This window comes from Callorhinus ursinus, unplaced genomic scaffold (genome assembly GCF_003265705.2).
Source record: "Callorhinus ursinus isolate GAN/ISIS: 27379988/994484 unplaced genomic scaffold, GSC_fseal_2.0 scaffold8, whole genome shotgun sequence".
NCBI classification, from domain to species: Eukaryota; Metazoa; Chordata; class Mammalia; order Carnivora; family Otariidae; genus Callorhinus; species Callorhinus ursinus.
This window is the reverse complement of record NW_027397070.1, coordinates 42,414,232-42,439,790: the sequence shown is the minus strand read 5'-3', so window position 1 is coordinate 42,439,790 and position 25,559 is coordinate 42,414,232. Positions and strand designations below refer to the sequence as shown.

General features: G+C 44.4%; 1 protein-coding gene across 2 annotated transcripts; it reads left to right on the top strand.

Annotated features, from left to right (window-relative positions):
- SLC10A1 (solute carrier family 10 member 1) lies at nt 1–25,142 on the top strand. Of its 2 annotated transcripts, none has more exons than XM_073895425.1 (5): nt 1–458; nt 11,754–11,892; nt 20,886–21,064; nt 22,711–22,907; nt 24,950–25,142. In XM_073895425.1, exons 1-5 carry the CDS (start codon nt 103–105, stop codon nt 25,054–25,056), a joined length of 978 nt encoding a protein of 325 aa, XP_073751526.1. In that variant the 5' UTR covers nt 1–102; the 3' UTR covers nt 25,057–25,142. The 2 variants fall into 2 exon arrangements, with proteins under 2 accessions (XP_073751526.1, XP_025725571.1); XM_025869786.2 differs by having other exon boundaries at nt 11,682–11,892.
- The last annotated feature ends 417 nt before the right edge of the window (nt 25,143–25,559 follow it).

Genomic DNA, 25,559 nt, shown 5'->3' with positions numbered 1-25,559 from the left:
GGGGACTGAAGAAGACACCTAGCAAAGACTGGGCAGGGAAGGGAGTCAGCGGAGAACAAGAGGTGTGCGGGGTCCCCTGGCCTTCGGCGGCCACACAGGAAGATGGAGACCCACAATGTGACTGCCCCACTCAACTTCACCCTCCCACCCAACTTCGGCAAGCGCCCCACCGACAAGGCACTGAGCGTCACCCTGGTGTTCTTGCTGCTCATTATCATGCTCTCGCTGGGCTGCACCATGGAATTTGGCAAGATCAAGGCTCACTTCTGGAAGCCCAAGGGGCTGGCCATCGCCCTGATCGCGCAGTACGGCATCATGCCCCTCACTGCCTTCATTCTGGGCAAGGTCTTCCAGCTAAACAACATTGAGGCACTGGCCATCCTCGTCTGTGGCTGCTCCCCAGGCGGTACCCTGTCCAACATCTTCAGTCTGGCCGTGAAGGGGGACATGAACCTCAGGTAGGACTGGAGGTGAGGAGGGAGCCTCCTGGGGATGGAAGCTGCACTGGAGATGTCACAGTCTCTGGAAAGAGCAGGGCCAAAGTCAGGATAAGGAGTGCGTGGGGGCCAGGTGGATACTAGGGCTGGGGGTGGCGGGCATTGCGACCAGAGCTTATGCTGGGCTGGAGACAGGAGTTGGGGTACATCTTGGTTTAAGCACCAAGTCAAAGGGGCCCAGCTGGTCCAGAGGCCTCTTGAAAACCCCCTTTCTTCCAGAGGTGTCTCAGATGGGCCACAAGAACTGACCTGAAGGAGTACTATTTAAACCCGAGAGGCCTCTGGGGAACTCTGCCCCCTTACCGTGGTAGGCAAGTTGTCTGCTTTGAGGCCAGAGATCTGAAAGGGAGTGCACAGGGGTTCCAGACTTCTTCAGGGAGATCAAGGTGGCTTAGAACCAGAGACCCTTCCAATCCCTGTAGAACAGGCAAGACTTTTCAAAGATCCTTCCAGGTATCCAGGCGTATGGGATGGCTTCTCTTAACTTCCCCCATGGGCCCGTCAGACACAGGAACACATCCATGCAAAGACATAACCAGGCAGATTCTACAGTTTCCCAGTACTGGCACAGGCCATGTTGGGCTGCATGCACCTCAGCCAAACTGGTAGGGGTAAAACCCCTCACCCAAAGCATCACAGCAGAAATCAGGGCTTGCTTCTGTAGGGGCCGGCTGAACACCTGTCCTTCCAAACACTTGGGACTCTCACCTAGAACGCCCACCACAGTGAGGCCATTTCAGACCTGCTCCAGCCTCAGCAGCAGCTCACTCTGGCTGAGAGAAAATCACCAGCAAAAGCCCTTGCCTCTCTGTGGACTTCCGTCTCCAGCCTGCCCCCTCCGAGGTTCAGTCCCCAGGGGAGACCCCATTCCATGCCAGGCAGGGCAGTGGGTTCAGACAGTGCGGCTGCTTGTGCTGGCTGGCACCCTGCCACACACTGCTAAGCACACCAGCCAAGTAAGGTGATGCGGAGTAAGGCCACCGATCTTTAAATGAAAGACCAAGAGTGAGTGGGTCTTCAATGGGACCCACCTTCTGAGCTCCGGACTCTCTACCCATGTGACTCAGCCCTCACTGAGGTAGTTGATGGGAAGACAGGCACAAAAACGGGGTTTAGCTTGTACAGTCTCCCATGGGAACATGTTCAATGTTCAGCTACCTGTGAGGAAATTCTTCCCTCTATCTGATCCAAATCCTTCCTGCTGCAAAGCAAGCCCTCCGTCTTCAATCTGCCCTGTGGACAAGGCTCACTGCAGCCTCTGTGTCCTGAGAAACCCGGACTGTAGCTTCATTCCAGTGTAGAAGGGGTGTTTGTAAGTGTGAGTGACCAGGTGTCCCTGCCTCATCAGCCCGTGGGTGCCGGTGAGGTGCCTGCAGCATGCCTGCCTCTGCCAGGTTTAAGCACACCACCAGCCCAGCCTCCAGCCACTGAGGAACACGAGCCCTCATGCTCTCCTGCTCAGCCTCCTTGCCTGGGCTTCTGGGGACGCTCACTTCTACGAAGACCCCACAGAGAAAATGCTGGGATGCCCACCTTTTGCCATAAAGGCCCTTCGCACAGACAAGCCTCCACGCACATTAACCCATGCCTCAGACCCCAGCAGCAGAGCATGTATCTCTTCATCTCCCATCACAGGCTGCCAGACTTTAACTTACAATTGGAGTTCATCTGGGACAACTCTTTACATGTATTATGATGAAATGATACTGATAATACAAAACACACAAAAGCCAGGGCGCCTGGGTGGCTCAGATGGTTAAGCGTCTGCCTTCGGCTCAGGTCATGATCCCAGGGTCCTGGGATCGAGTCCCGCATCGGGCTCCCTGCTCCTTGGGAGCCTGCTTCTCCCTCTGCCTCTCTCTCTCTCTCTCTCTCTCTCTCTCTCTCTCTCTCTCTCTGTCTCTCATGAATAAATAAATAAATCAATCAATCTTTAAAAAAAAAAAAACAAAAAACCAAACATACAAAAGCCAAGCCCTGCAGCAAGCACCTCACGTGAAATCCTCATACAGCCTCCTGGGAGGAGGTGCTGTGCAGAGTCCCATTTTAAAGATGAGGAAACTGAGCCACAGAGAAGCTAATACATCTGTCCAAGGTCTGGGAGGTTCCAAATCCTGTCCTTTCACTCAGATACCTCCAGGGCCAGGCATGAATATAAAGGAACAAAGTGGCTGGAGGTGGCCCGCCAGCCGTGGGGCACAGGCCCCCTGAGCAGGGCGGATGCCACGGGTCTCTGCCGTGGGTGTTCTGTGGGAGCGTGGAGCCACCGCCGCCCGCTTCCTACTTTTCAAGAGAAGGTAGAATCTCCCTTTTTACATGAAAACTCCAAAGTTTTCAATATTAGCCACTCATTAATATTTTTTTTTTTTTAAGCCCTGTGCAAGCCAAACGGAGTATGTGCTGGGCCAGCTGCAGCTCAGAGGCTACCAGTCAGGACCTCTCTTTAAGCACAACACTAGACGATTTCCCATGTAGAGTTGGGGCGAATCTGACGACCCCGATTCCGTTTTATAGATGAGGAGAGCTGAAGTCCAGAGACTTGCCAGAGGTTTCCCAGAATTTGCGGGAAAGTCACATCTGGAGCCAGTCCCAGGCTCTCCTGCGGGTATTGCTCCTCACAGCTGGGGTGAGTCTGCGGCAGCTGCCATCACAGGCCGGAGGCCACCTTCCGGGAGGCTGAGCTGCCCATAGGGCAGCCACGGCAGCTCCTTCCTCGAGGGTGCCACCACACACCAGCTCCCAAAAATGCAGGTGGCCCACAGGCAAGGGAAAATGCCCTCAAAGTTGAAGTGAGCTTGGCTATTCAGAGACAGAGGGGAGTGCCAGAGGGCCATGAGCTCTTCTGACCACCTTTGCTGCCCCTCACGTTCAACCAGCCTGCAGGCCTCCCCCTACCCCCCACATAGGAAGCCTAACCAGGAATTTCACACTTCACCAGAGGCTGTCAGGTTCCCCCACACGCCCACAGCTTCAGCCTCCAGTGCCTTTATTTATTTACTTTAAGATTTTATTTATTTATTTGACAGAGAGAGAGACACAGCGAGGGAGGGAACACAAGCAGGGGGAGCGGGAGAGGGAGAAGCAGGCTTCCCGCGGAGCAGGGAGCCGGATGCGGGGCTCGATCCCAGGACCCTGGGATCATGACCTGAGCCGAAGGCAGATGCTTAACGACTGAGCCACCCAGGCGCCCCCTCCAGTGCCTTTATTGACAACGGCTCCAAACCGGTCCTCCCCACAGGGTATACAGATGTCCAAAAGTTGGGCATGTGCAGTGCTCTGAGAAGCAGGAAAGAGAAATAAAAAAAACCACACGTGCTCCTTTCCTTCTGGTCCTCTGGCCCCCCGAGAGGCAGCCAGGCCCACGCTGTTCTTCCAGAACAAGCTCGGATCTCAGAGCTAGAGTCTGGGCAAGTCCCCTCCCCTCCCTGATCCTCATGGTAAAGGGAGGATCACGACAGTGATCCTGGAGGTACCTGGAGGTCTTGGAGCATGGTTTCCATCCCCCTGAGTTCACAAGGCACACCATGTCCCAGAGCAAATTCCAGAACTTCTGACGTGCCAAGCCAAAGTAAGCATGACTCCTCTGCTCAAGGGCATCAAAACAAGCACAGAAGTTGTGTGTGGCTTTTCTCCCAAGAAGAGATCAATAGCTAGCACTGTAGCCCCCGTGCGTTCCTCCCCAATCTGGTGCCCCGCTACCCACCCCAAGGGAGCACAGACCCTTTTACACTATTACTACCTATTTGTATATATCCATAAGCAAGACACATTTTTGTACTTGCATGTTCTTAAATTGTATATAAACAGTACCATACTGGCCAGATCACTTGACAACTTGCTTTTTGGGGACACAGGCATATGAGTAGAATAGCTACTTCGGTGCATTTGAGCTCCAGTGCAGTTTGCTTGAATGCATCTGTTCTCTTGGCAGACATTTATTTATGTGGATTTCATGTTCTGCTGCTTTGAACATTCTTGTAACTGTGCCCCATGCTCCCGTGTGAGAGTGCCTATAATCAAAGCAGGACTGCTAGGTGGTGGGGTCCACACACCTACATATAAGTCTCCAGAGTAGTCCTTGCACTTCACACTTTCCCCAGCAGTGTATGAAGACCCATGTCAGACTTTGTAATGTGCGCCATCTGGTGAGAGTGAAATGAGTCACAGCAGTTGTAAATGTGATTTCAAGGGAGGTTTAGCACCTTCTCATATGTTTATTGGCCATTTGGCCAATGACTGTTTCACCATTGGTCTTCTTCTAGAAAAATGTCCTTTGCCGATTTTTCTATGGGACTGTTGTGTTTTTTCTCATTGATTTCTAGTTATTTGTTGTCTTTGTGTGTTGCAGTGGTCTACTCACAGTTTGGGGCTGATCTTTATACCTTGATGATGATTTCTTATAATACAGAGTGCTTATTTTAATTTAGTCAAATTTACCAATATTTTTCCTTGACAGTTTGTGTTTTGGGAGGGCTCCTTTAAGAAATCATTGACTATGCTCAAGGTAATGATGATATTCCCCTACATTTTCTTTGAAAAGTTTTAAAATTATGCTTTTCACATGGAGATTTTCAACCTAGAACTTATTTTTATGTATAGTGTGGCCTAATTTTATCTTTTCCAAATGAAGAGAGAATTCCTAGTACCACTGAGTGAATTTTTCTCTGGTAATTTGTAATTCCATCTCTCACATAGATAAAATTCACCAATATGCATGGGTTTTGTCTGAGCTCTCTCTTCTATTGGTCTGTGTGGCTACCTTGCACCAGTACCACCAGTACCAGTTTTTAATTACGGTGACTTTATAAGTCTTGATATCTGAAAGTCCCCACACCTGGTTCTTCTTGAAAATTATGTTAGCTAAGGGGCTCCTAGGTGGCCCAGTCGGTTAAGCGTCCAACTCTTGGTTTCGTTCAGGTCATGATCCCAGGGTCCTGGGATGGAGCCCAGCATCGGGCTCCTCGCTCAGCGGGGAGCCTGCTTCTCCCTCTGCCTGCCATTCCCCCTGCTTGTGCTCTCTCTCTGACAAATAAATAAAATCTTAAAAAAAAAAAAAAAAAGACAGAAAGAAAATTGTTAGCTACACTTCACCTTTAACTCTTCATTTGATTTTGGGGATTAGGTCTCAAGTCTACAAAAAATATTTCTGGAATTTTGATTAATAGATTAAAAATTTAGATGCTATCTTTATAATATTGTGTCTTCCCATCCATGAAAATGATATAGCTTTTCTTTTTGGGGGCAGGACCTTATTTTATACCTTTCTGTGGAGTTTTATAATTTCTTCTATAAAGATCCTGCATGTCTCTGTTAGATTTGTTTCTGAACACTTTATAGATTTTATGAATATTATGGCATTTTTTTTTAATTGCAATATAGTTGACAGACAATATTAACTTTAGGTGTACAGCATAGTGATTTGACAATTATATACATGATAAAATGCTCACCACCATAAGTGTAGTTACATCTGCTAAATGGTGTCTCTTTTTAAAAATCCATGTCCTGGCGTGTGGTGGGATGGGGGGCAGAAAAACCATGTCGTAGTTATTTTTCCTAGAGTATCAGGACACAACTGATTTTTTCATATTGCTGATGTATTCAAAAACTCATGGATTCTCTTACTTTCTAGTTGTAGTAGAATTTCACTTGGATTTCCTCTGTGGACAGTCCAATCATTGGCATGTCGTGAAAGTTTAATTTCTTTTTCTTTCCCCCCAGCCCTATACAGTTTTTATTTCTTGTTTTGCTGTGGTAGCAAAGTATACATATATATATATATATATATATATATATATAGTATGATTTACAATAGAGGTGGGTAACAGGTATCCTTCCTTTATATTTCTTCTTAGAGGAAACTTTCTAATTTTTACCATAAAATGTACTGTTTGCTGTAGATTTTTGATAGATACCCTTTTCAGGTTATGGAATTCTGTTCAGTTGCTACTGTGCTAGTTTTTTTTAATTCATGAACACTGAATTTTGTGGAATGACAATTTTCTTAGCTATGAAACGATCATACCATTTTTCTTTAATGTGATAATACAGCTATATTTGTCAGTAGATTGTCTGATGTTAACCCATTTTTACATGGCTGGGATAAACCCATCTTATTCTTCATATTATTTTGTAAAGGCATTGCTAGATTTGTTTGCTAATATTTTATTTAAGATTTTTTCTTCTTTGTTCATGGGTGAGAATGGCCCCTAACTTCCTTCCTCATAATGTCCTTTTGCAGCTTTGATTTTAAAATTATACTATTCAGGGCGCTTGGGTGGCTAAATCGGTTAAGCATCTGCCTTCAGCTCAGGTCATGGTCCCAGGGTCCTGGGATGGAATCTCGCATGAGGCTCCCTACTCAGGGGGCAGTCTGCTTCTCCCTCCCTCTCTGTCCCTCCCCCCCCACCGCTTGTGATCTCTCACTCTTACTCTCTCTCAAATAAATAAATATCTTGAAATAAAATAAAATAAAATTATACTATTATGGAGGGAAGGGGGTGGGGGGGAATAAGGTAACTGGGTGGACATTAAGGAGGGCATGTGATATAATGAACACTGGGTATTATATAAGACTGATGAATCACGGGGCGCCTGCGTGGCTCAGTTGGTTGGGCGACTGCCTTCAGCTCAGGTCATGATCCTGGAGTCCCAGGATCGAGTCCCGCATCAGGCTCCCTGCTCAGCGGGGAGTCTGCTTCTCCCTCTGACCCTTCCACCTCTCATGTGCTCTCTCTTTCTCTCTCTCTCTCTCTCATTCTCGCTCTCTCAAATAAATAAATAAATAAAATCTTTAAAAAAAAAAAAGACTGATGAATCACTGACCTCTACCTCTGAAACTAATAATACATTGTATGTTAATTGAATTTAAATAAAAAATTTAACCTTAATAAAGTTATACTATTTACATACAATAACTGGGGCAATTTCCCTTTTTGTATTCTCTTTATAATATTGAGACTACCTATACTTTGAATGTCTAATCAAACTCTGCTGTAAAACTATACACATTGTGTGGGGTTTGGAGGATAGGTTTTCACTACTTACTTCATGTCCTCAATGATTCTAAGTTGATTCAGGTTTTCAGCTTCATTTTGAGTTGGTTTCTATAGATTATATTTCCCAGGAAATTGTCCATTCAATCCAAGCTGAAAAATGAAAAGTACAAAACTGGCCTTGGTTTCTTCTATAACTCCCTAAAATCTTTAATGTGTCTGTAATTATGTACCCTTTTTCATTCCCAATATAATCAATCTGTGCCTTCTTTTTCCTTGATTAGTCATGCCAGAGGTGTCTTTTCTTGGACTTGGAAAAAAAAAGCTGCTCTTGGTTTAAGTGATCCTCTCAATTTATATAAATTTTTAAATTTATTCTCTCAACTTTAATATATTCTTCCATTTTCATTGAGTTTACTTTGTTTCTCTCTAATTTTCTGAGTAAGATACTTAGTTCATTTTTAGTCTTCTGCTTTTCTATATAAACATTTGAGGCTATAAAAATTTTCCTCTAAGAATGATTTTAGTTGCTCCCCAGATTTAATTATTTTTTTATTAAGATATAATTCACATACCATAAAGTTCACCCTTTTAAAGTGTATAATTCAGTAGTTTTCAGTATATTTACAAGGTTGTACAACTATCACCAGTATTTAATTCCAGAACATTTTAATCATCCCAAAAAGAAACCAGTTAGCAGTCACTATACATATTTCTCTCTCACTCGAGCCCCTGGCAACCACTGATCTATCTCATGTCTCCATAGACTTTATAGAAGTGGGATCATACAATATGTGGCCTTTCATATTTCTCCTTCTTTCACATAGCATATTGTTTTCAAGGTTCACCCATGTGAGGGGCTCCTGGCTGGCTGTCGGTTAAGCGTCTGCCTTCAGCTCAGGTCATGATCCCAGGGTCCTGGGATTGAGCCCCGCATCGGGCTCCCTGCTCAGCAGAGAGCCTGCTTCTCCCTCTGCCTGTCGCTCCCCCTGCTGGTACTCTCACTCTCTGTCAAATAAATAAAATCTTTTTTTTTTTTTTTTATTTGACAGAGAAAGACACAGCGAGAGAGGGAACACAAGCAGGGGGAGTGGGAGAGAGAGAAGCAGGTTTCCAGCTGAGCAGGGAGACCCGATGCGGGGCTCGATCCCAGGACCCTGGGATCACGACCTGAGCCGAAAGCAGATGCTTAACAACTGAGCCACCCAGGTGCCCCAATAAATAAAATCTTTAAAAAAAAAAAAGGTTTCACCCATGTGGTAACATGTGCCCATACTTAATACATTGCTTTTTGTGGCTGAATAATATTCAGCCACATATTTTACTTATCCATTCATCTGTCGATATTTTTATTGTTTTACACGTCTTGCTTATTATGAATAATGCTGCTCTGAATTTAAGTATAGAAGTTTTTGTGTCAACATATGTGCTCAATTCTCTTGACTATGTATCTAGTAGAATTGCTGGGTCATATGGTTACTGTCCATCCCAGCAACAACACAGGAAGATTCCTATTTCTCCGCATCGTCTCCAAGACTTATTATCCATCACTTTTATTGTAGCCATACTAGTAAGTATGGTGATCTCATTCCAGTTTTGATTTATATTTCTCTAATGACTAATGATGTGGAGCCTCTTTTCATATGCTTATTGGCCATTGGTATACCTTTTTGGATAGTGTCCTTTGAAGCACAAACGTTTTTAATTCTGATGAAATCAAATTTATTTTGTGTGTGTGTGTGCTCTAGATGTCATTTTCTTTCTTTTGGGGGGGAATCTCTACCACCATTTTATTTTATTTTAAAAAGATTTAAAACTAGAAGAGGAGAAAAATATCAGAGTGCATCCTCTGTAGTAAGGCTAACTATTGTTTCATGACACTTATTTTCCCCCCACAGGGGTACAGGTCTGTGATTCATCAGTCTTACACAACACCCAATGCTCACCATAACACATACCCTCCCCAATGTCCACCACCCAGCTGCCCCATCCTCCCGCCCCCTTCCCCCAGCAACCCTCAGTTTGTTTCCTAAGATTAAGAGTCTCTTATGGTTTGTCTCCATCTCTGGTTTCATCTTGTTTCATTTTTTTCCTCTCTTCCCCTATGATCCTCTGCCTTATTTCTTAAATTCCATATATCAGTGAGATCATATGGTAATTGTCTTTCTCTGATTATTTCACTTAGCATAATACCCTCTAGTTCCAACCATGTTGTTGCAAATGGCAAAATTTCTTTTTTGATGGCTGCATAATATTCCATTGTATATGTATACCACATCTTCTTTATCCATTCATCTGTTGAGGGACATCTGGGTTCTTTCCATAGTTTAGCTATTCTGGACATTGCTGCTATAAACATTGGGGTGCACATGCCCCTTCAGATTACTACATTTGTGTCTTTGGGGTAAATACCCAGTAGTGCAATTGCTGGGTCATAGGGTAGCTCTATTTTCAACTTTTTGAGGAACCTCCATACTGTTTTCCAGAGTGGCTGCACCAGCTTGCCTTCCCACCAACAGTGTAGGAGGGTTCCCCTTTCTCTGCATCCTCGCCAACATCTGTCGTTTCCTGACTTGTTAATTTTAGCCATTCTGACTGGTGTGAGGTGGTATCTCATTGTGGTTTTGATTTGGATTTCCCTGATGCCGAGTCATGTTGAGCACTTTTTCTTGTATCTGTTGGCCATTTGGATGTCTTCTGTGGAAAAATGTCTGTTCATGTCTTCTGCCCATTTCTTGATTGGAGTACTTGTTCTTTGGGTGTTGAGTTTGACAAGTTCTTTATAGATTTTGGATCCTACCCCTTTATCTGATATGTATTTGCAAATATCTTCTCCCATGCTGTCGGTTGTCTTTTGGTTTTGTCATCTGTCATTTGCTGTGCAGAAGCTTTTTATCCTGATGAAGTCCCAATAGTTCATTTTTGCCTTTGTTTCCCTTGCCTTTGGAGATGTGTCTAGCAAGAAGTTGCTGCAGCCGAGGTCGAAGGGATTGCTGCTTATGTTCTCCTTGAGGATTCTGATGGATTCCTGTCTCACATTTAGGTTTTTCATCCATTTTGAGTCTATTTTTGTGTATTAGATGTCATTTTCTAAGAAACTATTGTGTAATCCAAGGTCATCTCCCATGTGTTTTAAAATATGTGTTGCATTATTATTCTGTCCCAAATATTTTCTCCATTATGATTTTATATTTGACACATGAAATTATTACTTTATTTTTCCAATAGTTATTTTATTATTGATTTCTTGGTTTCAACTCTCCTCTTTTCACAAATATAGACCTCAGTTCTGGTCCCTCCCTTTATCATGAAAGCCTAAGCCTCCAGATTACCAAGACTAAACTCCACCCCCTACCCACTCCACACAGTGTGGCTTCAGCATGAGCTCACCCACCAACTCCTTTACATTCTGTTGCTGGCACCTGGAAACCTCCCTAACTTTCCTACAAGCTCAAATATGTGTTTAGATGTTTTAGATATTCATGGAAGAAGGATTTTCCCATTATTTAGTTCACAATATTCTTTGAGGGTCTCTCCTCAACCTCTGACATCTACTTATTCCTAGTGATACCTCTACCTGTTGCTGTCCTTTATGGCTATACTCTGGACCCTTTGACCTAGGCCATGCTTGATGTTCACTGAAGCTATATTTCACCTCTATGGAAACAATGAAGAAGTATAGATAGATAATGGGGCTGTGGGGAGGAGAGACACACACTTAGTGGGGCTTTCCTGGGGTCTTGCCAACCCCTCATGCCCAACCTTCCCACAAGAATGGAAGCCAGAGCCATATATTGTCACATGAATATTCACAAATACAACAATGTTCCCTAGCTGCTTCATTCTTTCAGTCAGCCTTTCTGGAAGTCCTCTCCCTATACAGGACTAACATCTACTAGAGTCAAAATGGAAATGGTAATAGTACAATTAGGATACAGATTAGAGCTGAGAAGATGTATCATCCAGGCTCTGGGATTCACACTCTATTTATCGTAAATAATGTAAAGGTAAACCAAAAAGTAAAGAACGTGAGAATATCAACCTGTAGCCTGTATCTCCTAAGCCTACTGGAAAAAAGAAATTAATGTATGTAAAATGCTTAGCACAGTGCCTGACACATAGCAGGTAATCAACAGAATAGTCTTTGTTAATGGGCTCTCTCTGTACTCTTCCTGCTTCTCCCACCCAGCATCGTGATGACCACCTGCTCCACCTTCTTTGCCCTGGGCTTGATGCCCTTCCTCCTGTATGTCTACTCCAGGGGAATCTATGATGGGGATCTGAAGAGCAAGATACCCTATGGAAGCATTGTGATATCACTAATGCTGATTCTCATTCCCTGCACCATTGGGATCTTCCTCAGTGCCAAACGGCCACAATATGTACGCTATGTCAACAAGGTAAGAACCTGGGGACCTGTGCAGGGAGCAAGAACACCACTATTATCTCAGTGTATTGCCCGAGGAGAGTCATTGGGCTTTCTCTGTGTGTTTCCTTCCTTATTGGAAAAAGAAAAGGGTCTACTATTGGTACACCTACTTCATGGGATTGTAATGTACATGAGAGTACTTTTGAAAAGTTAGGAGAAAGAAGGAAAACACCACACACAATTATATGATCATTATTTTCATAATAAAAAACTTGTATTATGTACCTACTAGATGCTAAGTTTTATGCTATACTCTTGAGGTTTCAATTGTCATCAATGAGTCTGATATTAGCAAAAGTGAAGTGATCTAACACATGACAAATAAGATCAAATACAGTGTACAATTAAGTACTGGCTGAATGCAAGAAGATCAGGTGAGGGTAGACCATGAAGAAAGGGTAGGATTTGGGTCAGCCTTGGGGGGAAACCTGAATAAAGGAACTCAGGGGGAACGAGGGCAAACTTGGCTGACTTGATGAGAAGCCAGAGGAAAACAGGGGAAGAGGTAGTGTATGCACTCTCAGCATTTGAGGTGTGGGACGGGAGGGAGAGAGGAGTAGAGGGGGCTTGGAGGAGCACTGTGGTCACACACAGGACATTATGCCACTTCCCTGACCTCAGAAGAATCATTGACTCTTGAGAGTGCTGTGATGGACCATCTACCAACTTTGTAACCCTGGAGCTCAGTTCCTGTCAGTCTCCCCCTCCAGCTCACTGCTCATCCCCTAGGGCCGGAGCTCCAAGATTGTCCTCAGGAAGGATTCTGCCTCAGGCCAGCCTACAAGGCCTGCTGCTTGGAAGCTCAAGTCTTGGCAGCAGCTTTGGGCCTGAGATAAAGAAGCTGTAAGTCAAGTTTTCAGGACTTTTCAATTTTCACACTCCCCTCGTCCGGGGTAGGTTTGTCCCTGTCCTGGCCCAGTCCTGATACAGTGGCTACAGCTCCCCTTCCCACCCTGTTGGAAGACCTGGTCAAGTCATTCCTCCTCCTGTCCATGTTTGGTCACCCCTCCTCAGCTCTGAAGGGCAGTATCCGTTCTCTCCACTCTTGCTTCTCAGAGATCTGCTTTTATTGATGATGGCCCCCAAGTCCCCCAGCCTCCCCCACCTCTGCTCTCATTTCTTAAGTCTCTGTATTGGTTGGTTCTTCACAATCAATACTGATAACAGGTTCGCCTCTTTCCTATCTATAAAAACAAAAACAAAAACAACCCCTACTGATCTCCAACACCTGCCCTTCCTCCCCTACCCATGCTTCAGGAAACATCCCTCCCTGCACCTGCATCCCCCCCACACCTTCCACTCCCACCACACCTGCCAGGGCCGCTCTCACAAGTGACAGGCCCTCAACAATTAGTCTCAGCTACTTGAATCCCTCTCTTCTCTCCTCCTTGGTCTCCCATCCACTCAGCAGGACGATGACCACCTGTTCTACTTTCTCTGCCAAATCCAACAGACATCTCTAAGTTCATCCTTAACTTTTTAGTAACCATTGGTATGGTTGACCATCGCCTCCCTCTCAGAAGCCTTCTCCCTCAGCTGTGGTGACCCAGGCACTCCTGCTTTCCTATCACCTCTCTGGCACTTCTTTTTGACTCTCTAATGAGTTCATCTGGTAAAAGTTACTTCTCTGCCTTCAGCCCAGGCTTTCTGCTTTTCTTGCCAGATTTCCCTAAGCCCAGGATCTCCCCACCATGAGATCTAGTCCACCTCATTGACCATCCACAAGCTGATGACTTCCAGAATGCCATCTTCAGCCCTCAACTCTCCTCTGACTCCAGAATCCATCTATTAACTGCCCAATCGTTCTACCTGAATATGCGTCAGGCATTTAAAACTCAGTGTCTTAAATTAAAACCATCTCCTCTCCAACCCTGCTCCTCCCCATGTGATTATCTCAAGGAATGGCGTTCCATGTGCCTAGCTGCCTGAGCCACAAAACCGTTAAATCGTTTTCAGTGTCCCCTCTCCATCCCCTCGGACATTCACCTAAATAGGAGATCGTCTATTCTGCCTGCGTCACTTGGATCCATCCACTCCTCCCCATCTCTGAGAATGCTATCATCCACTTGGGCCACTATCCTCTCTCACAAGACAACTGAAACAGCCTTCTAACCTGGCTCCCTGATCCAGTTTTAACCTGAGGATGGAGACGGAAAGTACAAACTCTTACTGTGTCTCTCTTACTGTGTTTAAAACACCTCATCAGTTCTGTACGCTATCCAGGATAAACTTTATTTAAACTCCCCAATGTGGCTTTCCAGGCCCTTCTTGGTTTGCTATCCCCAGGCTCCCCAGTCCCAGCTCTTTTCTCTTTGCACATGTCCTTCCCTCCACCTGGGACAATCCCCACATTAGCAGGGGAAAATACCCCAGAAACATTGGTGTCTATCATGTAACTTTATTCAAGATAGTCTGTGGAGGTATAGGAATGCAAAAAAAAAAAAAAAATTTTTTTTTTTATGTGAAATGACCCCTGGTATCATTTAATGCAACTCTGCTCTTCCCCATTTTATAGGTGACAAAGCCAAGGACTATACTGCCAGTCAAAACTAATATAAGAATGTATGTCTCCTTTTTAACTCAGCGTAACTTTAAAGTATTCATCTGAGGATGCAGAAACAATCTCAGATTAGAGCTGGAAGGGCTTTCAAAATAAAGTTCAGTCTCCTGCCTTATTCCAATTTTATAGATGGAATGACTGAGGCCCAGGGAACTTACATGGCAGAGACAGGACTATCAGTCAGGTTCCTATTCCTGTTGCACTACACGCCTGCCACTCAATTCAACAGCAGAAATGGAGTCCAGTGAGATCTCCTTCTTGCATAAGATATAGTGAACAATAAGTTGAAAAATGAGCAATCACTCATCCCCACCTTTTTCCACACTTAATCCTTCTAGAGACTTTCAAATCACAATTACCCAAATTCTGATAACTGGCTCTCGGCAGAAGGCATCTGCTCAAACTACTCCATCCCTTGCATTATTTTGTGGGAGGTCACATTTAGATAGGCCAAGATACAATTTCAAGGATGCTCTATTTGGGATGGCAATTCAAGTAATACTTTAACTTACCCGTGCGGGGTTTATTTTTAAGTCTATGCGGTCAGACGGTTGATGAACCTCAGCATGACATGGTCCTCTTTTACCCCAAGCCGTCCACCACCCTTAAATAAGGGTCTTGCTGTTACAGTGACTCAGCCACTCCCCCTATGCTTTTCCCCTCCCTGCTGCTACCGGAGAACCGCCCCACCTCCGTCTCACGTGTCTGCCAACTTGCGGCTGCCCCCCACCCCACCGCCCCCCGCACTGTCAGGCTGCTGTGTCTTTCATTTTTTTTCTTTTTTTTTAAAGATTTTATTTATTTGAGAGAGAGAGAGAATGAGAGATAGAGAGCACGAGAGGGAAGAGGGTCAGAGGGAGAAGCAGACTCCCTGCTGAGCAGGGAGCCCGATGTGGGGCTTGATCCTGGGACTCCAGGATCATGACCTGAGCCGAAGGCAGTCGCTTAACCAACTGAGCCACCCAGGCGCCCAGGCTGCTGTGTCTTTTAACACTTGCTTCTGCTCCTGCTGCCTTCTCTGTAGTTCTGCAAACTCTCTAAATGAGATGATCTTCTTAGTTTGGCCATTCAGCAACCTGTGTAGGCCACCTTTGTGGGAAGAGTGAGCCAGATCATGTCCTGGGCCACCGGCATGTGGATGGGTTGGCTGCCTGTGAATGGACTCTCCTCACAGCTTCAGTCAGCTTTAACAGAGCAGTGAAGCCAGCTGGTGCAAAAAACATGGTGACCTGTGGAGAAGCAACTACCTATGGCCTCTTGTCTCAGCAGGAGGTTGTGGACAAATGGCAGGACTGAGAGTGACAGGAAGCTTTGGGATGTTCAATTCCTCTCCTTTAGCCGTGAAAAATAAGAGGAGGTACAATTTAGTGAGTCAGTTCTTATATGCCAGGTGCTGAGCTATCCACCTCACTCAGAAAGTTGAGCGACTGAGCGAAGTTTACGCTCCTACAGACTGGCAGAGCCAGCCTTCACACCGGGGTCACACCAACGTCTGTGCTCAAAACCACTCTACAACCCCAAAGAGTGAAAGAACAAGAGTGAGGGAATAGAGCAGCTGCCCACAAAGAAGAGGATTTCTGGGCTCATGGACAATTTCTGTAGCCCAGTGATCCCTACATTACCCATTACATTCCTGATGGGGACAAAATCTATTTGGTCATTGAGTAGAGGAAAAATCCAAAAGGAGAAATCAATCCAAATGCCAACTGGACAATTCATCAGTTAAGTCTTCCAATACAACTTGAAACATGTGGTTATCAATGAGGTCTGTGAAAGTCCTTCCTATCCTGGGGTAGAACCACCGGTTAGTACAGGTGACATTTAAATGGTCACATCAGGGGGCACCTGGGTGGCTCAGTCGGTTAAGCATCTGACTTCAGCTCAGGTCATGATCTCAGGGTCCTGGGACTCAACCCTGCATCGGGCTCCCTGCTCATCAGGGAGTCTGCTTCTCCCTCTCCCTCTACCCCTCCCCCTCGTTCATGCTCTCTCAAATAAAAAATAAAAATCTTTAAAAGATTACATCAGCTGCAACATGGATTCAAACATAGAAACGCAAAACAAGCAGTGCAGCTGAAATTTGAGCAATATAAATGTTAAAATGTTACCAAGACAACTTTGTGAACGTAATTAATGCCACTGAATTGTACACTTAAAAATAGTTAAAATGGCAACTTGTATTATATACATTTTACCACAATTTTTATTTTTTAAGACTTTACTTATTTGAGAGAGAGGGAGAGAGTATGTGAGAACACAAAGGGGGGGGGTAGGGGGCAGAGGGAGAGGGAGAATCAGACTTCCCTTTGAGAAGGGACCTTGAGAGATCACAAGACCTGAGTCGAAGGTAGGGGCTTAACCGACTAAGCCACCCAGGTGCCCTTTATCACAATTTTTAAAATGTTACTAGGAAACATGTCACATGAATGTACTGGAAACTGGAAGCAATATACCTAATAATTAGAAAATAACCTGGTAAAAAAAAAAAAGAAAAGAAAATAACATGGTAAGTTCAACAAAAGTTTGCTATATATTCCTTTATTCAAAAGATTAGAGGGATAAAGAGCCTTGAATTTATGCATATACTTTATCACTTTGGTGTGTCATTCTCTAAAATGCATAGACATGTGAGTGCACTTTGAAAGCTTTTATTCTTATGTTACACGCTAAAAAGTCTTGTTGATTTTATCATAAATTCACCTACTGAAAATTTAAAATGGTACGTAAGATGGGGGCGCCTGGGTGGCTCAGTGGGTTAAGCGTCTGCCTTCGGCTCAGGTCATGATCCCAGGGTCCTGGGATCGAGACCCACATCGGGCTCCCTGCTCGGCGGGGAGTCTGCTTCTCCCTCTGCCGCTCCCCCTGCTCCCCGCCTCCTTCCCTAGCTCATGCTCTGGTCTTTCTCTCTCTCTCTCTCTCAAATAAATGAATAAAATCTTTTAAAAAATGAAATGGTATGTAAGATGCAGCAAATTTTAAAATAAAGCAAATTCTAAAATAAATGAAAACGTACCATCGTTCCCAATAAATATTGCTTTCATAGCCACTCACCTGGGGCAGGGTGAACCTGTATTGTTTCTGATGTTGCCTTATTACCCAGAACATTTCTGAAATTTCTGTTGGTAACTTCCTTCATATCCAATCTGCAGGTCACTTAAGAAAGTAGGCTTGCCCCTTTATGGTTATAAATCATTTGGGGTCTAAAATCACATTACCTGGCCTGATCACCCACCTTTACCAGCTTCACTTCAAATGATCTTGGCAACTTCCAGAAATCAAATTCATCCTAAAATGGATGCAGTCCCTATGCATAATGGAGGTATTTGAGACCTCCATTATGCATATGACAGGTTCCAAGAATAACTTCTGAGTTCCAAAATATTTGGAGTGAGTGATGGTAATATGGTAGATATGTGTATACAGGCTCCAGAGATAATGACTTTGTATGAAAACTTTTAATTTGTAACTAAAAACTCGTGCGAGGACGGAATAATCTCATTCCTTCCGAGTCACAGCATTTACTGAAAAATCCGTGATCCAGAGATGTCAACCAGAAGCCATGCTGGCTTAGTAATGTGAAAATAAAGGAAATCTCATTCAAAATACAGTTGGGAAGCCCTGAAGGGACTACCACTCACCTGAGAGTAGGTATGCCTTTTGAGTAGCTCGTGACTTTGGAATGCCATGGAACCAGCAAGGCTTCCTCATTTCTAACAAGAACAAAATTAAAAATGGCCTTTATGTTCAGGAATTATTAGATGCCATACTCTTGCCAGCCACTTGGCCATTATCAAGTTCCCTGGGAATTCTAAACCTGATTCCCTGGAACCTAAAGGAAACCACCTCACTGATATTTCTGCAAAGAATGCTGCTCTCAAAGGAACCAACAACCAAACCTCTGTCATGGTCCAAATGATAATCTAGAAAAACTGCCTAGAGATGCTCAACAACTGGCCCCAGAAAAGGAAAAACAGTTTTAGAAATCTATTAACTGATAGCTCGGTTAAAAAACAAACAAACAAACTCTGGCTTGGCCAAATAATAATCTAGTACTGCTAGGGACTCAAAGTTCCCATTACTGACTACTGGAAAGTCTTCATGAACCAATACTAGTGGGGAAATAGTAACAAGGTCCCAAAGAGTGCCTATTTTGCTTGACCCACCTGCCCAAAATAGAATTCAAGAAAACCTGTCCACACTGCTCCCCAACACTTCAAACTGCCTAATGGACTATTTGAGGGTTTGATAAATGGATTTTATACAGCTTCTTCCATCTCACAGATATAAATATGTCTTGGTAATGGTTTGTATGTTTCTTCACTGGACTGAAGCCTTCCCTTGTAGATAGGCTACTGCTACTTCTATGGCTAAAATCCTACTAAAGATCATCAACCTCCCTCGAACTTCATAGTGACCAGGAAATTCACTCCACCAGTCAAGGACTTTGACAAGTCTGTGCCGTTCAGCTACTTTTACAACACTTTCACTGTGCTTACCACCGTCCATCTTCAGGGCTAGTTGAACACGTGAACAGCATCATTAAGACTCAACAAACATCATCATTAAGACTCAACTGGCAAAATTTGTAGAGACCCTTCAAATACCATGGCCAAAGGCACTGCCATTAATCCTTCTAAATCTATAGTCTATTGTTTGCCGTGCTTTAGTAATCTTCCCACAGTGGGATCCCAGGAGAGGAAGATTTTAACTATCACACCTTGCCATCCAAAGATTTCATCTACTGGAAAAGACAGCTCAAGATTCTCTTCAACCCCGCTGAAAATGCCCCTATCAGGTACTGTTAACAAACTCTTGTGCCACCAAACTAAGAAACAGGCTTTTGGATCATCTAAAGAAAGCACCAACCCTGACTGGACCTGCATACCAATTCGTGACCTAAAAATAATGATTTCCAGGAATTGAAGGACATGACACTTGAAGGAGACAGCTTTCCCAAGATGATGAGATTAGGCCTGTATTCTTTTTTCTCAATGTTGCTTCTTAACCTCATTTCCTCCCTTTCTTGGCCCAATCTATTGTAAAAGGGGGAAAACTTCCTGTTGGATCTGTCACCAGAAATTGCAATCTGTTCATGAGGTCAGAGATCCCTTCCCTGTAACCAATTTCTTTTTTATCCCAAATTATAACTGCAAGATCTCTCAGGTTAGGCTCTTATGGCCAAGTGTCCTCATACCTTGTTTCAACCTTTCTCCAACCATAACCATCCATCTTTTGACCTTTTTTTTAAAGATTTTGTCAGAGAGAGAGAGAGAGCGTGTGCGCGAGCAGGGGGAGTGGCGGGCGGAGGGAGAAGCAGGCTCCCCACTGAGCAAGGAGCCTGATGCAGGACTCGATCCCAGGTCCCTGGGATTATGACCTGAGCTGAAGGCAGACGCCCAACCGACTGAGCCACCCAGGCACCCCAATCCTATGACCTCTTTAGCTGGATGTCTTTAGTTTTGGGATCCTATTTTAGGACTATCAAATGTACAAACTCATTATTCTGCTATATAATCATTTTTAAACTTCGTACTTACTGCCTGTCAAATCTCTACAAAAGTGACACCAATAGGGAGATGTTAACTCAAAGACTTCAAGATGATCTCCAATGCTTACAATCTTGGCAAGACAGAGACCTCAAATGGGAAATGCTAAGAGTTCTCCCTCACACCCTTCGTTCTTAGTCCAATGTAGCCCTTTCCAACATGGGACACACCAACCAGGAAGTGTCCTTCCTGGCACCGAGGGACAAAGCCACTTTAGCAGATGCAAGTACTAAATATAAAAGACCTGACTCTTGATCAGCAATGTTTTTGAAGAAAGAACTTGATCCAAAGGGAGAAATGTGAAAATAAAGAAAACCTCATTTAAAACGGAGTCCAGAAGCCCGGAAGGGAGAGCTCTTCTGCACCGCCAATGGCCAAAAGCAGCATACCTTGCATTACCCAACAGAAAGCTTACTTTACATACCCCAGGAGGAAGAATTTCTCCTGGCCTAGCAACAGCCCTGCCAATGAGGACTCAGCGAAACAGCCCCTCCCAGCTTGTCCTCTCTAAAAGCCTAGTGGCCTGTTCTCAGCACCTGGCTCTGGTTCACCATAGCTTGCTTGTCCCAAACTGCACTTCGATTTCCAGAATTCATTTTGCTGGTAAAGATCTGGCTCTCTTGTTAACAGTCAACAGTAACAAAAATATGAAGTCTCTGTTGTCCAAGAAGCTTCCTAGCTACCCCTAAGAATTCCAAAAAGATGGAAGATAAAGGTTTTTTTGCACTCCCTCTTCAAATACCGTTTCTTCATTGTTTCCCACCTTTGATACCCACCCATGCTTCCTCGAAGACTCTCTGCTCCTCCCTATCCCCTACCACCCTTCTAACTGCCTTTTCTTCCGATCCTCATTTACAGGGGGGGACGATCATCATGCTTTTGTTAAGCGTGGCCATCATAGCACTCTCTGTCATCAATGTGGGCAACAGTATCACGTTTGTCCTGACACCACACTTGCTGGCTACCTCCTCCCTGATGCCTTTCGTCGGCTTCCTGCTGGGCTACATCCTCTCTATGCTTTTCCAACTCAGTGCACAGTAGGTATTATTTTTTAAAGATTTATTTATTCCTAAGAGACAGGGAGAGAGGCAGATTCCCCCTCTGCCTCTCTCCCTCAGTAGGTATTATTTTAGATCTCAAGGTCCTACGGGCCTCATTCTTGTCCTGGTCTCTCAGGAAAAGGGTAAGATCCAAAACCTGGGGGAGGCATTTCCTGGCAGTGTGTACGAATGCGTCAACTTTGGGCAGTGAGAAACATTGGAGTAAGTTACTAAATGGTTTAGGAACAAAAACATCTAATAACCCAAAGAGCAACAGCTCATGGCGAAGTGCTCCCTCCTGAGTCTAGATTCCATCTCCTGCTGAAATCTGGTAGCTAAACAACTCTGGAGTAGCTCCATGCAATCATGGTGTTGAGCATCTTCCTTTTCCACTCTTCTACCCTGCCTGCCGAGGCTTCCGTCTTGACAAGGGCACCACTGGGTGACAGCTCTGCTAAGTGGTACTAAGAGCTGAAGTGCCTATGGACCTCTGCTGTACTTTAATCCAATTCACAAACTCAGGGGCTCTTTTCAGAGACAGTCAGCCTGGCAATCCGGTGTAGGATTATCAGACACACTCTCTACATAGTGCAGTATATTTCAGAAACTTTGCCTCTTTTCAGCCATAAACAAATACTTGTGCATAAGTCTAAACACTAGTAGCACCCTAGTGCCCTTCCACTTGCCCCCCCAAACTGAATTGCTTTAAAAATAGAACTTAAAAAGTTACCCATTTTAAGAACCACACTAATATAGAAATTACTATAGGCTGTAGCACCTGATTAGAGTTAAAAGGCTTTCAATGACCACTAGATGTCAATTTTCAGTGATAAATGGCCACATAATCAAGGGTCATCAGGGAAATTAGTTCCCCCATAATAAATGTGCTGAGACAGCTTTCAGAAATTTTAGTTAACTATTTTAAAACACTACTATCACAACTCAATAAATGTGTATTCAGTAAATGTAAACATCCTATTCCTCAGTCCACAAAACGAGAGCAAAACTAAGAGCATATTCCAAAGATAGATAATGGGGCTGAATCAAATTTTTTTTTTAAAGATCTGAGTGAGCAAGCGAGTGGGGGGTGGGCAGGGAGAGGATCTCAGACTCCCCACTGAATGAAGGCCCCCATGTGGGGCTCGATCTCACAACCCTGAGATCATGACCTGAGCCATAACCAAGAGTCGGATGCTCAACCGAGCCATCCAGGCGCCCCCTCAAGTTTGTTTTTTAATCATTATGGTTTTGGAATTAAAGATCTTCAAACCAGAAACTAGGAAACAGGACAAGGTCCCCAGGCATTTCAGACCATCTTCTACTTATGTTCATACTGCAACTGTCCCATATGTAAACTCTATAGAACAAGCCAATGAACGATACTGGCTCACACTTTCATCCCTCATCAGACGTCTCTCCGAATTTTAATTTGCCTGCAGAAGCAGACAAACTGTAAATCTTTAAGCTACTCAACTCTCTCATAAAAACTCCCTGCCATGAACCTACCAGTCACCATGCACTTCCACCTTCATTCAATGGGTCTTGGGTAATTTGGAGGAGGGAGGGAGATGGACAAGCGAATTCACACCTTCATGTCCCTTCTGAGGAAATAATGGCTAGGTTGGTTTCTTTAACCTACACAGGTGCAGCCGCACTGTCAGCATGGAAACCGGATGCCAAAACGTTCAGCTTTGTTCCACCATTCTCAATGTGACATTCCCCCCTGAAGACATTGGACCACTCTTTTTCTTCCCTCTCCTCTACATGATTTTCCAGCTTGGAGAAGGGGTTCTTCTCATCTTCATTTTTCGGTGCTATGAGAAAATCAAGCCTTCCAAGGGTGAGTATTGACATTCTCCTTTGCGTTCTCCCATATTGGACCTGACCCTTGCCAGCAAACAAATCTCTGGCAGGGACCTTTTAGATGGGGCTTCAACTCTTACCACGTCACTAGAAACCAGGTAGCACCAGAAGTAGGAAAGGACTTCAGAGAGCCAGGGCTATTTCCAGGAACTGCACTCCAGCCGGTCTTCTAGTTGGAAAAATCAACTGTGGAGAGACTTTGCCCTCGTTGGAATAAGGCAATTTTGACTAACTGGGGAGACCATGGAAAACTCAGTATGTCTTGGATATTTAATAGCTGTGAAGTAGTAGTGTGAAGGCCGCCTATTCAAAATCTGGAAAATTCAGTTTTCTTTAGGACTAGTTCTTCTTAGAACCAGGTTAGCCCCAAACACCACTGGCACTCCTTTATGAAAAAACATTAAAGCAATGCAGCCTAATAAGCCAGGAGCCAAGACTCCCAATTCTGGTTACACAGTAAACAAAGGTTAAGTTTATTACAGGATCACAATAATCTAGTTTGTTTGGTCTGATCACTATTGAATTACTTTCTAAACAGCACAGCACCTCTTTTCTAAGATGTTCAGAGCATTTTTTTTTAATTCTCTTTATAATAAACCTCAAGGAAACCCACTAAGACCCTTCCTCTAGGTGGGCTTCAACTGCAAATGTCACTTTCCAAATCAGGAAACCTTACTCAGTAAGGTATTTCAGTAGAATTCTAAACATCAGTATAATCACTCAAATCCTTCAACTCGATCTTGTTTCCCATGCACTTGAGGGGCTCCTTCACGATGTTTTCTAGACCCTGGGAATTGACTCAGACCCTAGGAAGACAACCTTCCCGGGGGGGGAATTCATTATCTCTTGGTAGCAAATGTGGATTTACAATTAATATCATCTTATCAAGCAGCCAAAAAGAAACCAGTAAGTAGCTGACCGTACTTCAGAACTTTGTAAGCATTGGTTTAAAACTACAGTGGAAAGGGGCCTGGGTGGCTCAGTTGGTTATATCGTATCCAACTCTTGACTTTGGCTCAAGTCATGATCTCAGGGTCATGAGATCGAGCCCGTCTCAGGCTCCGTGCTCAGTAGAATCCGCTTGAGATTCTCTCCCCCTGCTCGCAAGCACATGCTCGAAAATGAATCTTAAGGGACGCCTGGGTGGCTCAGTTGGTTAAGCATCTGCCTTCCACTCAGGGTGATCCCAGGGTCCTGGGATCAAGTCCCACATTGGGCTCCTTGCCCAGCGGGGGAATCTTCTTCTTCCTCGGTCTGCTGCTCCCCGTTTTTGTGTGCTGGCAAAATCTTTAAAAAACAAAATCACATTACAGTTGTGAAAAGAATCTAGTCTGATGCTTACCTGAGAGCAACTCAAATTTGCTGCACATTTAAGTCTTTATAGTCTCCACTGTCTTGCAAAAGTAGTGTGAGGTGGAAGCTTCTAAACCAACCAACCAGGTTCCCAAGTTTGCAGGGCTACAATGCACCTCAGAAGACCTTCTTTGGAGCTAATGCACTGTAAGGGCTGAAGCAGCTGTGCTCAGGGTGAAGACAGGGTTTTCTGAGCCCTGTACCCTTCTACAAAAATGGCAACAATCTAGATAGGTAAACCCTGAGTCCTATAACCACTCACCTCCATATAGGCGGGAAAATCAGTGTCCACATGTAAGAGGGGGGCATGGAAACTACACTTAGAAGACCTCCTAAAAGCTCTTTCCTCCCTGCCCCTTCCAAGTCAACCCTGTGGAACATGTAACTCTCCCACTGCATTGTCTGTACCAAGAAGTTGGAGAGGAAGTGATTAAGAGTCAATAAATACTAGATTTATTAGTAGTATTACCATTAGGAATGTTGAAGGGAAAACAAATCTTTCCCCTTGAGTTTAAGTCACGGGAAGCTAGGTGGTAAAGAGATGGGGAAATAACCCACAAAACCCCGCAGAATACACCACCTAGGATGTGCTTGCTGTCTTTGAACAAGCTTTGTTATTAACTAGTTGCTCTCCTTCTCCACCCTTGACCCTTTTCAACTTTCCAGATAAAACAAAAATGACCTACACAGCTGCTGCAACTGAAGAAACCATTCCAGGAACTCTAGGAAATGGCACCCACAAAGGGGAGGAGTACTCCCCTTGCACAGCCTAGCCTTCCCCCAGTGGCCTGGATTCTGGTCAGAGGGCAATTCAGTGCAACCAACTAGAGAGCAAAAGATGAAAGAACCAGAGCCGTGAGTCGAGTTTCTCGAGCACTGCCAGCAGGAACTATCAGAACTGACAAACCTTGCCTGAAGGGAGGACAGTCGGTCTACCTCAAGAGCCTCACCTATCCCCAGCTCAGGAGTTGATACTTGTTTAAAAAATAAAGACTTGTTCAAGGACAGCCCTATGAAAACAGAAACCAAACTGCCTTTTTGTCCCTGAATTTCCAGAACAGTGTTCCATAGGCATATAAGAGGCACTCAGCTTCTGAACTAGCCAATAAATAGGGGCTTTTACCTTAAAATCAACTATCCAAATCCTATTCCAGCCTTTGTGACAGAGAAGGGGAAATAAATGCTCAGAGAGCTGCCAGATTTTAAACTTCCAAAGTCCTTTACTAACCTTAAAATTCCCTTGACATTTCTATACACACACACACACACACACACA